The following is a 12689-nucleotide window of genomic DNA, read 5'->3' on the forward strand; positions in this document are numbered from 1 at the left end:
TGGAGGAATTTGGAATTCGGACAATAAGATACTATACGGTTATTTGAGAGGGGGGTCTTTTCTATCCCCCCTCCCTTTCTCTCATCGCGAATCATGTGTTCTCTGTGGTCTGCTTACTCATCAGCTCGAAACAGAGGATTCAGTTTAGACATAATTTCCATTTTAAGAACATAAACATTTTTACACAGATTTCAATCGAGCCATCTTTTGAATTAAAAACATACGAGCATAATGATAGGAAACACGACACTTTCATTCCAGTATCTCTAATATTCAAAACAATTACATGACTTAGATGTGATCTAAGCAGAATAGACACATACAGGGGTTGTAAACACAATATATAATTATGTTATGTTACATGATTTTGATTATGGGTCAGTCAAGAATTGTTCTGGGATGAGTTTTATTGGTATTGGAGAATTGGAGGAAAGTCCTTATGTGTGTGTGTGTGTGTGTATCCTTATGGTCAGCATTTGTCGCATCCGTGGTGTTTACCACGTGAGGGTTTAGTTCGCAAATGGTGGTCTTCAAGACAAAGGGTATTTTGTATGCAAGTCCACTTTTTCAGCCTTAAGGAGATATAATAATTGATGAGGGGAAAACTAGCTCGGGACGCTGAATGGTTCAGTCTGTTTAGTCGCAGGGGTCAGGTGACTTCTTGTTAGGGCCTCTTGTTTCACCATTTCTGAACAGATCTGTTCTTGCCAAATTATAAAACATTGACAACGTCCTTCCTTTAGTTAAACAACAAAGGGTCTTCTGGCTACATAGCCTCGGGGTAATCTGGAATATGCCGCCTCTTGTGTTTAATTATGTATGACAGCTTCACTTGTGTGGGTTTCATTCTCGTTGTCGCTACATATCCCCCTTTCGTTCGATGATGGGTTGAGAAGAAGACATCAGTGAACGCTGGAGAAACGGGTAGAGGAAGAAAACACACACAGCAAACAACAAGACAACACCTCCATGACTGGTCACTTTACTGGTGCAGGGCATTAGATTACCTAGGCCTAAACAGGTTCACTCTCTCAATATAGTCAATCACGTTGAATAAAGTTTAGTTCAATTTTAGGACCGTTATTCTATTTTGTTTTGGTACGGTGATTGATCAACTTTGTGACTAAATTTGATTTGTTTGTTTTATTCTCTTCTAAATTGTTCTAGGTTTAGACCAATTTACCTTTCAATTTGTGATACGAATGATGCAGGGAGTTCTCTGGCTCACATTCGTTTTAAGGTGACTTACAAATATAGGAGTGGTGTGTCAATCCTATTATTGTGACCTTGACCCTTATGGGGTGGACAGGCATTTTACCTAATAAAAGAAGAAGGAAAGGAAGGAAGAAGTAAAACAAAACAAAGCAGTTGAGTGTTCCTGATATGACTTATAACTACGGTTGCGCAGCTAAGGTGTCAGGTATCATGATGTAATGAGAGGTGTTCTCAGCTGTACTTGTTGGATGGGTAGTTACCATGTTTCCTATGGTAAGTGTAGCTAAGTTGTTAAGCTAGTTTCTGAAGTTAGTTTCTACCTGTGGGGGAAAACATATTTGTTGAATGTTTTGCACGGTAGAGGTGGTTAACTTCTGTATGTAAGTGGGTATGTTAGGGGTGTCGTGTAGTGCATGTATGTATGTATGTATGGTCAGATCTGTCTCAGTCTGTTTTGCTCCCCCCTTTTGCTTGATGGCTTAGCTTTGATGAGCTTGTTGCATCTTTGCCTTGGAAAAGGGATCTTCTGTGACCTGCTGGGGGTCAATCCAGTAAGGCAGAAAGTTCTCTGGCAGACATTGGGAGGTAGTTTGGCACGGATGTGTGAAGATGTAGTGCGAAACTTTTCTCCGTTACTCCGGTCTCCGTTGTTGCATTCCTCCGATGGTGCCTTCTGGTTGTGACAGACTTTCTGACCTTCTGTGCTTACTGTTGTTGCTGTAGCACACACGTGGTTCTTGAGTTTGGAGCTCGTTTGGTGGTTTCTTTATGAGTGATGGGTAGCCAGGATGGTGTTTTCTGGTACCTCTGGATGTTTGTCAGTGGTTGACTGTGAGAGGCCACTTTGTTCTGTGTTGTTGTAGAACACGTGGTCGTCAAGTTCGTTATGAAGGTGTATCAGATGAAACGGTGGTCTTCCGTTCCATCGCCATCCTGTTCGTCATCCATGTTTACCTCATTTCCGATGAAAACTTTCAGTTGCCTCATTAGTTGCTCCGTGTCTTCTGAGGGTAAACTGTCTGGTTCTTGGGCATACTCAGTGCTGTGTTTAACTGAGTGGTGCCAAGGTGGGTTTCGTTGTTGAGTACCCACATGGAGTGCTTTTGGATGCCTTGGTTGATGGCCTTTGGATGTCCAGTTAGGTTTTCAGTGGTTTCCTTCTTGTGGGTTACTTGAGAAGCGTGGCTGGTCCCATGGCATTTCCATGCGGTTAGTGTGGTAGGTGTCATCGGCATGGGAGTCACGTTCTCTGTGCTCCTTACGAAGGACTGTGGTATTGTCATGCCACTGGGTGTCTTCCAGTGCAAGGCTTGTGTCTTGGCTGATGGAGTTTGAAACAGTGGATGTTTTCAAACCTTTCTTTGAGTTCATCTTTTGTTTGATGTAGGCCTTGTGTGTCAGGTCACGTAGCTGTTGAATTGTCATTGTGCCTGGGCAGGCCATGATGCCAAGATGATGACTCAATCCGGGGTGCAGGTTTCTCAGGAAGAGGGTTTTGAAGTTCACATCCTCTTCAAGTTCAGGTTTGTTATGTGCACCTAAGTAGGCTTGTCGAAAGCGGTAGTAGTAGGCTTGGGGAGTCTCTTGTCGACCTTGTTTGGTTTCCATAGCGATTAACACACCGTGTTCCGACTCTGGGCCTGTGAATTCTTTAATCAGTGTCTCACATAGCAGCTGGTAGTTTGACTTGACATGAGCAGGTTGTCTGTCTAGGAAGCTTCGTACCTCTGGACTGGATGTGGATCTGAGGAGGTATAACCTGTCTCTGTCAGTCATATGGGGTCTCACCTCTAGGTGGAAGTCGATATCTCGGAGGTAGGCCTGGATGTCGGGACCCTCTGTGGAGTTCGGGTTGAACTGAGTGATATTCTTAACCAGCTGGTTGAGATCTTTAAAGGTCATCCCCTGTGCAGCTTTGGAGTCTGCCTGGATGAGCTCTCTTCGTTTGTTAGCAGGGAAGAGTTCTGTGGTGAAGGCCGGTGACGTTTTGGGTTGTGGCCATTCACTTCTTCCGTTGTATGGCAGTTCTTGGATGGAGGACTCTGTTCTGCTCAGCAGGGGTGATGCTGAGGGAGGTCTCTCCCTTCTTGGTTCTGGTTTCTGTTGGAAAATGTGCTGGAGTTCATCTCTGACCGCGTAGAGCTCGTCGTTGGCGTCATCTCGCTGTTGGGTCAGATGGTCCATTTCAGCGCTGCATCTTTCCAGGTGGTCTTTCAGAGCATTAATTTCAGAGTTCTTATCTTTAATGTCAGCTTTGGATTTCTCTAGCTGATGTTCGGCAGACTGGAGTTGGTTTACCAGGTGCTTTTGGACAGTCTTTAATTCTTGTTTTTCACGTTCAGTGACTGCAAGGGCTTCTTGGAGCTTGTCAACTTGTTTCTTTGTTTCTTGCTCCGCTTCGTCAGGCACTTTGAGTGTGTCTTGAGCTTTCGCTTTGAGCTGGTCTGTGCAGTGTTGAGTGTGCATCAGCTCTCTCAGGAACTCAGTGGTCTGACACTTGAAGTTGTCCTGGACTTTCACTTCCAGCTTGTCTATGCGGTTCTGGGCACGTGTCAGCTCCTCTTGGAGGTGGGTAATGTGCTTGTCGCTTAGTTTCAGCTGGGCTGTGAAGGCATTGCTTAAGGAACAGGTTATTTTGGTTAGTTCCACGTGGTTGTGGTTCTGGCTTGACTCATGTGTCAGGAATCTTCTCAGAATTATGATTGTTATTAAAAATAATAACAGTTCAATTGTCTTTGGTGTGAGGCAGTCTGTAATGCCTCTGAGCCAGGCGTCCACGTCGTCCCTTTGGGCACTGGGGTTCGTCGTCCACGACATGTTGGCACGCTGGGTGAAGAGACTGACACAGATCTGTGTGGGGTATAAGCCTATATGTGGTTGAACAGCTAAGTGTCGTTTCAGTGACGATACACTAATAGTGAAATGTTGTAATGTCTACGTGTTGGTCTCAGTGTAGACAGGTAGGCAAGTGATGGGGAAACTTCGTCACTCAACTGAGTGAGGGAAAGAGAGAGAAAAAGGTTAAAACAAATCTCAATTGTAAAGGTTTTTTTTTTCAATGGGAGAAATATTTTTTATAAATATTTTCTATCAATGAAAAGCTGGTTTCAGCTCGTGATGTGAGGACTACGTCACTCAACTGAGTAAGGGAAAAAGAGAGAGAGAGGTTAAAAACCAATTTAAAAAAAAAAACAAGAAAGAAAATTCTCAACTAGGAGAGATATTATTTTTCTCGTAAATGCTTCCTATTAAAGAGAATCTGTTTCCAGAAAGTTAAACAATATTATTGTTTATGTTTACAATGAAAAATAATACAATAATAATGCTGATACCTCTTTTCTGAGTTTGACAGGATTGACACCACACACCGTCAGTTGGACCACTTACAGCAGGGATGCTTTGAAGGCGACGGTTGCTCAACACTTGTCTCTGTTAATTGATCTTGGATGAGATGTCAAATTGTAAATTGCGTAAACAGATACAGGGAGAGTATGGAGAACAGAGAGGGTTTGATTAAAAATCAAATACCTAATGATTTCTTTGGAAAGATTGTCTTTCTCTTTCTTTTGAATCAATTGATGGTTCTCTCAGGTGTGTTCCCTACAAGTGCGAAGAATGGGATGGAATAAAGCAGGACAGCAAAAGAAAGATGTCAGAAGGGAAGGAGGAAAGGAGATTGGATCCACAAATGGCTGGAGCCTTTGTCGAACTACGAGTATAGAATTGACAGTTGCCAAACAACTAAACATTCACAAATAAACTTTTGTAAGAGAGGGTTATCTCTGATTTATTTGAAACTCGTAGTGAGATACCAATGTCTCCTTTTGAGGCTCAGGTGTGTCACTTCCAAGCAAAAAGGAAGAGGTAATGAAGATGAAAGAAAGTAATAATGATAGTGGACAAAATAAGAAAGGAAATTAAATAAAGGGGTAAATGAATAAGTAAAATAGAATGGTTAAGTTTATAACCACAACTGAAAACAATTAGAAAAGGAGGATACAACACAATAACAATAAGAAGCAAGTATGAGTCTAACAATATTTTGTAATAGGGAAAATGTTGGTGGAATAAGTTCTTAACTTTCAAAGTTTAAGACTTATTCGCCTGTGATTAGATCTAAAAGAGAAATTTAGAAATTATGAAATTAGATTTATTAAAAATAAATCGAGAAATCATTAGAAATTACCTGTTAAGAAAAATAGAATTTTAATTTTAATTTAATAATTCCCTTAAAAAAAAAAATCAAATTCGAACTTGACAATTAATAATCATAAACCAGCATTTTCTTTTTCAAGTAAAATGCAGGTAAAGGAATTAATAATTGCAAACGACTTCCTTTTCACGGAAAATATGGGTTAAGTAAGATATGGGAAAGGTAAATAAGACAGAAGAAAAGACCAACAGGTGTGAAGTCAAGGTGTTTAAATTGTTAAATCGCTTTAACGTTGTTCAAACAGACACTGTATTTAACCATTGATGTTAATACTACTGATGTAAATAATGCTTAAGGCTTTAGCAGGCTTCACTGTAACAACTGCTTTGGTTATCTTAGCAAGGGGTTAGCTGGCCTAGCTAGCCACCGAAGGGTTTGTTTACACTGTGGCTCAAGCCTGTGAGAGGTCAGAGTTCCCCGGAAGCGTTGGTAAAGACTTCCGTGTCACGATCGTAACTATAGCGACCAAACAAACTCTAGTGGGCAAACATGTGAATTGCAACAGTTTGTTACATGAAATGTCGGCGCATTTCAACAATGTTCATAGAATATGCATGTACAGTAACCGGACTGATAATAACAGTAACAGTAATAGATCATATTACGGGAAATGTCGGCGCATTTCAAACTGTACAAAAATACACCACTCGTAGCTTTAGCTGGTTTTACGATGTGGGCTTCACTCAATTTGTTAAAAGTGATATTAACTTTAAGCAAGCGACAGCTTTGCGTTATAATAGATGGAACGATGACGACCTCGGCAGATCGTCTCTGTGCAAGTTTATCTGGGCACACGAACAACAGGGTTCTTCACTGTTGGTTAGTTTCAACGTCAAGCTTTACTTGAACACAATAAAAATAACTCTTATTCAACTACACTCGGACACACGCAGTGTTTACACGAGAATTCATTGAACAGACACCAACATACAAGCAAACATAGACAAACAGCTGTTTATTACTGGGATTGCAATGGGACACGCATTGACAATCAGATAAATATAACTGCTTCTATGTTTATCACGGATCGCAGTGGAACACGCACTGTAAATCGGATAAAAATATATAACGTTAGATGAGGAACACGCTCATCGCTCTGTGAGGAGAATAATCGTTCTTATATAGTTATTTTAATTACTGCAGTATAATTTTGTTAAGCTCTCTGGCTGATACACACACACATGTATAGCTTTGACAGACGCTGGAACACGCAGACGTCAGTAAGCTATAATCAAGGTATTTCAGAAATTGAGGAACACGCTCAATTCTCACCTTATTGTTGTGTGATATTTTATATCTTGGGTTATTTTACTGCAGTTGAAAAATAACATCTATGGAGGCAGACAGACTGGAGCTCTTTTCACTCAAACAGCAGATTCATTCAAACAGGGCGCGCGCTGCGCGCTCTCCATCCGTCACACACAGACTTTCGCTGGTTCGGATCTCTCATCCGCACAATATGAAAAGATAAATTACTTGGTATATGCTTACAATTTAGGTTAAACTTCCCGCATTTTTCTCCACTATAAAATATGTAGCGATTATACGCACGTATAAATATAATTAATTATTATTCATATTATTCAACACTTTTTCTAAAAGAGCAAATTCAAGGCGTTGTTTCAAATGCCTTCCTGCGCCTCGTGTCGAGGCCCTCTTCAGGACGGGGATCGTCACATCATTTGCACCTGCTGCTTGGGACCGGACCACGCAGAGGCTGCCCTTACTCGAGGCGGATTTCCCGAGTGTGACGCCCTGGGCCTCACCGAGCTGCGCGCTCGCTTCGCCGTTTTCACCGCGAAAGAGCCCACTTCCTCCGTGCTGCCATCCCCTCTGGTCGAGCCGCGCAAGAAGAAGCGCCGCTCACAGAGGCCGCCAGAGCACGCGGTTTGCAGTGATGTCACGTCGGGCCAATCCCCGCGTGCTTCACCACCACCCGAAGACTCCCCGCCGCCAGTCCAGTTCACACAGGCGGACCAGCACCCCTCCAGCGGAGCGATGGGTCTCGTCTCGTTTGGCGCGTCAGGGGATGACGATGACAAGGATGACAGCCTTTCCTGTGATGCTGCATCCGACGACTGGCCGGGATCGTCCTTCGACCCCGCTCCATCGACATTGGCGGGCACGAGCGTGGACTCCAGCATGGACTCGGAGATCGTCCGCATCCTATCTAAGGCCGTGGAAGACCTTGGGCTCGATTGGTCTTCCCCGGAAGAACCCGCCCGCAGCCGACTGGACGAGTGGTTCCTGCAGGGGCGCCGACAGGCCCCTCGGCAAAGGCCCTCCCCTTTCTTCCCGGAAGTTCACGACGAACTCACGAAGTCGTGGAAAGCCCCGCACTCCGCTCGCCTGAAGCCTTCTTTTTCTTTGTCGCTCTCCTCTGTGGACGGCCAAGCTGCATCAGCGCTTCACTCTATGGCTGTCCTGCAGGTGTTTCAAGCTAAACTTCTCCGCAGTATGGACGAGTCTGGACCTGATCCTGAGGCATTCAAGGACCTGCGCAGCGCCACCGACATAGCACTGCGAGCTACAAAGCCACCGCCCAATCCATCGGCCGTGCTATGGCTAACCTAACTGTCCTTGAGCGCCATCTGTGGCTGATGCTAACAGAGATGAAGGATGCAGATAAGGCGTCATTTCTCGACGCGCCTATCTCCCAAAGCGGCCTGTTTGGACCAGCAGTGAAGGAGTTCGCTGATCAGGCTATGCGTCACTTCCTGCCCAAGCGATCTAGCTCATCGCAGAGCCGCCAAAGGCCGCCTCAGCAGCAGCGAACTAAGACGGCGCCTCCCGTCTCTCAGCCCAGACCTGAAACTGACTTTCGACGCCGCTCGCGCTCTGCCAACAGGAAGCAACCGCCCGAGCGACGGGGACCTCGGCCCAAGATTGTGCTGAACCCAGAGCCTCGTAAGTCCTCCTAGCTACAGGGAGAAAAAGGGAGAGCGCGTGTCTCGCAAAAGCCGGGCCGTTCTCTCCAAAACGTTTAAAACATTACCCAGTCCCCTTACAGGCGGCTGGAAATGTCTATACAGCAGCCAATGTGCCAGCCACACAGCTCGATCACCTGCAAACAAACGCCGTTTTTACGGCGACACACAGAAATCACATAAAGAGCCATTTTCTGCCTGTGTCATTAAAGGGTCACGTGTCCACACCAAAGTGCGCATTCCCACATATCAAAACTGTCAAAGCAGTGCCAAATGCTTTCCCAGCTCAGGCTGGACGCCCCATAAATGAAGATTGTGTGCCAACTGTCACGTATGCACCACTACACATAAGCACTGTTCCCACAGTTATAAACACTTCCCCAGTAAAAGCGGGAAGTTCTATAAGAGTAGCGCGTGTGCCCGCTGTTATGCACGCACCCCAACTCACAAACACTGTTTATATGGCCAAAAACCTCCCGCCACGAGCGGGAAGTTTTATGAAAGTGGCGCGCGTGCCTACCACAGTCTATGCACACCCACCCATAAGCACTGTCCATACAGTGTTAAACATTTCCCCATCTCACACTGTGAGCATTACGGCGAGCGTGCCTGTAATCTCACACGCACCCCTGCACTCGGCATTCAACAAAGCTCCTCAGCGCGCGCCCGCGCCTCTGAGAGCTGTAAGCTCGGTATTAGCACAGGGCGATTTGCTGGCGGGAGCCATACGTCACCACGACACGCCCCCAGCCAGCATTCAGCCCATATCTGTGCGAGCGAAAGCTTGGGAAAATATCCCCGGCATGCCGAAATGGGTTTTGAACATAATAAAACACGGTTACTCGCTTCAATTCGCTCGCAGACTGCCCCGCTTCACAGCAGTGGTCGAGACGAAAGTGAGAAAAGACGTTTCACATGTTCTACGCACCGAGATGCTCAAACTGATAGAGAAAGGCGCTATAGAAACAGTCCCTCCCTCTATGAGCGAGGCAGGTTTTTACAGTCGCTATTTTCTCGTCCCGAAAAGGGATGGTGGTCTCCGCCCCATTCTAGATCTCAGACATCTGAACAAAGCTTTAATGATTCGCTCGTTCAGAATGTTAACAACCAAGCCCCCGGGGGATTGGTTTCTATCAGTGGATCTGAAAGACGCTTACTTTCACATTCCGATAGCGCCTCATCACAGGCCTTTTCTGAGATTCGCTTTCGAGGGACAGTCATACCAGTACACAGTACTACCATTCGGCCTGTCACTGCCACCCCGTACATTTACGAAATGTATGGATGCAGCACTTTCCCCCCTGAGGCAGCAGGGAGTGCGAATACTAAATTATCTCGACGATTGGCTAGTCCTAGCACAATCAGAGAGCCAGTTAGTGACACACAGGTCTTGGATTATCAGTCATCTAGATTGCCTGGGTCTAAGAATCAATTTTGCAAAGAGCATGCTATCCCCCAGCCAGAATATTTCTTTTCTGGGAATAGTGCTAGACTCAGTGCAGATGACGGCGCGCCTCTCATCAGAGCGCGCGCTCACTATCCGGCGCCTTGCAACATCGTTCAGAGCGGGTGCGCGCGCCCCCGTCAAGCGATTTCAAAGGATGCTCGGTCTCATGGCCTCAGCATCAGCTGTACTCCAGCTAGGATTGTTGCACATGCGTCCCCTCCAACGCTGGCTCAAAAGCCGTGTCCCCACTCACGCGTGGCGCTCTGGCCACTTTTTAATCAGAGCAAATCACGGTTGCATAAAAGCCCTGACGCCCTGGAAAGCTGTCGACTGGTATCAGTCCGGCGTGAGTTTGGGCGTGAACACAAGGAGGAAAATGATCACGACAGATGCCTCCAAAATAGGTTGGGGGGCCCTTTACGGGGGCAGGCCTGTCTCCGGCTTGTGGTCAAACCCGGACAGCGCCTACATATAAACTGTCTGGAATTGAAAGCGGTCGCTTTGGCTCTCAGAGCCCTGCTCCCGTACCTGAAGGACGAGCACGTCCTAGTCCGAACGGACAACATGACGGTAGTCTCGCATATAAATCGTTGGGGTGGACTCAGATCGAGCTCCCTGCACTCGATGGCCAGGGAGCTCCTCCTATGGTCCCAGCGCAACCTGTGCTCGCTGAGAGCAGCGCATGTGCCAGGTGTTCTGAACCAGGGAGCGGACATGCTGTCCAGAGACAAAGTTCTCCCAGGAGAATGGTCTCTCCACCCCCTGACGATTCAGTGGTTATGGCAAACCTTTGGCAGAGGTCACCAGAGGAAACCTTTCGCACTGCCCTCTCTTCTTTTCAAAGAGCACAGACGCGCTCGCCCAAATCTGGCCGAGCCGCCCGCTGTATGCCTTCCCTCCGGTCGCGATGCTACCTCAGGTCATCAGTCGGATCAGGGAGTAGAAATGTGCAGTGCTCCTGGTAGCCCCACTCTGGAAGAACCAGACGTGGTTTCCAGAACTGATGCAGATGATGCAATCTGCCCCATGGCCGATTCCGCTGAGGCTGGACCTCCTCAGGCAGGCCAACGGGATCCTCCATCCCCGCCCCGATCTGTGGGCCCTCCATGCGTGGCCCCTCAACGGGTTTCCGGGAACCTCCCCAGTGGAGTGTTGAGAACCATCACTGAGGCGCGAGCGCCCTCTACGAGGCGCTTATATGCCCAGAAATGGAAGGTGTTCAGTGACTGGTGTAAATCCAGGAACCTGAACCCTGAGATATGCGAAGTACCGAGTGTGCTCGTTTAAACAGAGTGTGCTCTCGCTCAAAACTGCTCTCTTGCTGGCTCTCGCCTCGGTCAAGAGAGTGGGAGACCTGCATGCGCTGTCATCAAGCGCTGCCTGCCTGGAGTTTGGACCTAACGACAGCAGGGTTGTCCTCAGGCCAAAACACGGGTATATTCCTAAGGTGCTCTCTACACCCTTCAGAGCACAGGTGATATCTTTGGCCGCGCTATCGTCTCCAGCAGACGAAAGCGACGCTAATTTACTCTGCCCAGTCAGGGCGCTCAGAGTATATTTGGAACCTTCTGCCCTGTTCAGACAGACAGAGCAATTGTTCGTATGCTTTGGCGGCCGCACCAAAGGTCTCGCTGTTTCAAAGCAGAGAATATCGCGCTGGATAGTTGATGCTATAGCGCTGGCTTATGAAGCCAAGGGCCTTCAGTGCCCCTTGGGCATCAGAGCTCACTCTACGAGAGGCATGGCCTCCTCGTGGGCGTGGTCGAGTGGGATACCCATTCAAGATATTTGTGCGGCAGCAGGCTGGGCCTCACCGTCAACATTTATCAGGTTTTATAACCTACAGGTCCCCTCATTGCACTCTAACATACTGTCGGTCTAACTATGCATAGGCTGGAGTGTGTACATGCTGAGCATTGTCTCCTCCCTCATAGAATCCGTCTCTGACTGACGTAGAGGATTTTTCATGCATATCAGTAGATAAAAATGCGCTTGTGTGTTTCTCTGGACGCCCATTGGGCCGTTCCACGTTGTCCCTTATAAAGCCCGCCTTCGGCTGGCTCGTTGGATAATTACTTTGCTTAAAGGCTCAGGCATCTGCCTCCGGCTTGATAGAGCGAAGTCAGCACGCATGGCGTTTTACATGGCGTTCCCATAGCGCAAGCTCTTACGCAATAGGAGGAAGCTCTCGAAAGGGAACGACTCGGTTACTAACGTAACCTCGGTTCCCTGAGAGGAGGGAACGAGTATTGCGTAAGCTGCCGTGCTTGTGCTTGGTCAGTTTGCTTCAGTCGATTGAACCTAAAGAACTCAGACGACGGGATGCCCAATATATAGCCCTTGGCCACGCCCATCTTGGCGGGCTCTGACGCGCAAGGGCGCGAAGCACGCTCATTGGAAGCGGGTTCAGAGTCGCCCCATCATAGGTTCGTGCAGTTGCCGCAGCACAGCCAATGACCGAGCTGCCTCGCTCATTGCTGTATGCTGTGCAGCTGCAATGTGTTTTACATAAAGACTTCAATATTTCTCGAGAAAAGGAGTTTTCCCATAGCTTAAGCTCTTACGCAATACTCTTTCCCTCCTCTCAGGGAACCGAGGTTACGTTAGTAACCGAGTCGTTTTCAGGCCGGAGGAAAACCAGTAGGGGTTCAGAGAAAAAATCGGCAGCTGGCAGCAGGAAGTAGCTGCCGTTGTCAGCCGGAAGCCCTGCCATATTAGGATGGACCTGCCATTTCGTGGCAGCCAATCAGTATCGTCCAAAGTAGTAGCAACCAATCACATGTAACTGGAAGTCAAGCGACAGTGGCCAATGGTCAATGGTGGCGCCGGCGATAAGAACTAGGGCTGTCAAACGATTAATCACGATTAATCGCATCCAAAATAAAAG

General features: G+C 47.1%; 1 protein-coding gene across 1 annotated transcript; it reads right to left on the reverse strand.

The window, feature by feature from the left end:
• Positions 1–2361: 2361 nt before the first annotated feature.
• On the reverse strand, positions 2362–4032 carry LOC130078801 (uncharacterized). Its single transcript, XM_056244486.1, has one exon. It carries the CDS (start codon positions 4030–4032, stop codon positions 2362–2364), a length of 1671 nt encoding a protein of 556 aa, XP_056100461.1.
• Positions 4033–12689: the final 8657 nt, after the last annotated feature.

The sequence above is a fragment of the Rhinichthys klamathensis genome, unplaced genomic scaffold (genome assembly GCF_029890125.1).
Source record: "Rhinichthys klamathensis goyatoka isolate OS25496 unplaced genomic scaffold, OSU_Roscu_1.1 h1tg000989l_1, whole genome shotgun sequence".
NCBI classification, from domain to species: Eukaryota; Metazoa; Chordata; class Actinopteri; order Cypriniformes; family Leuciscidae; genus Rhinichthys; species Rhinichthys klamathensis.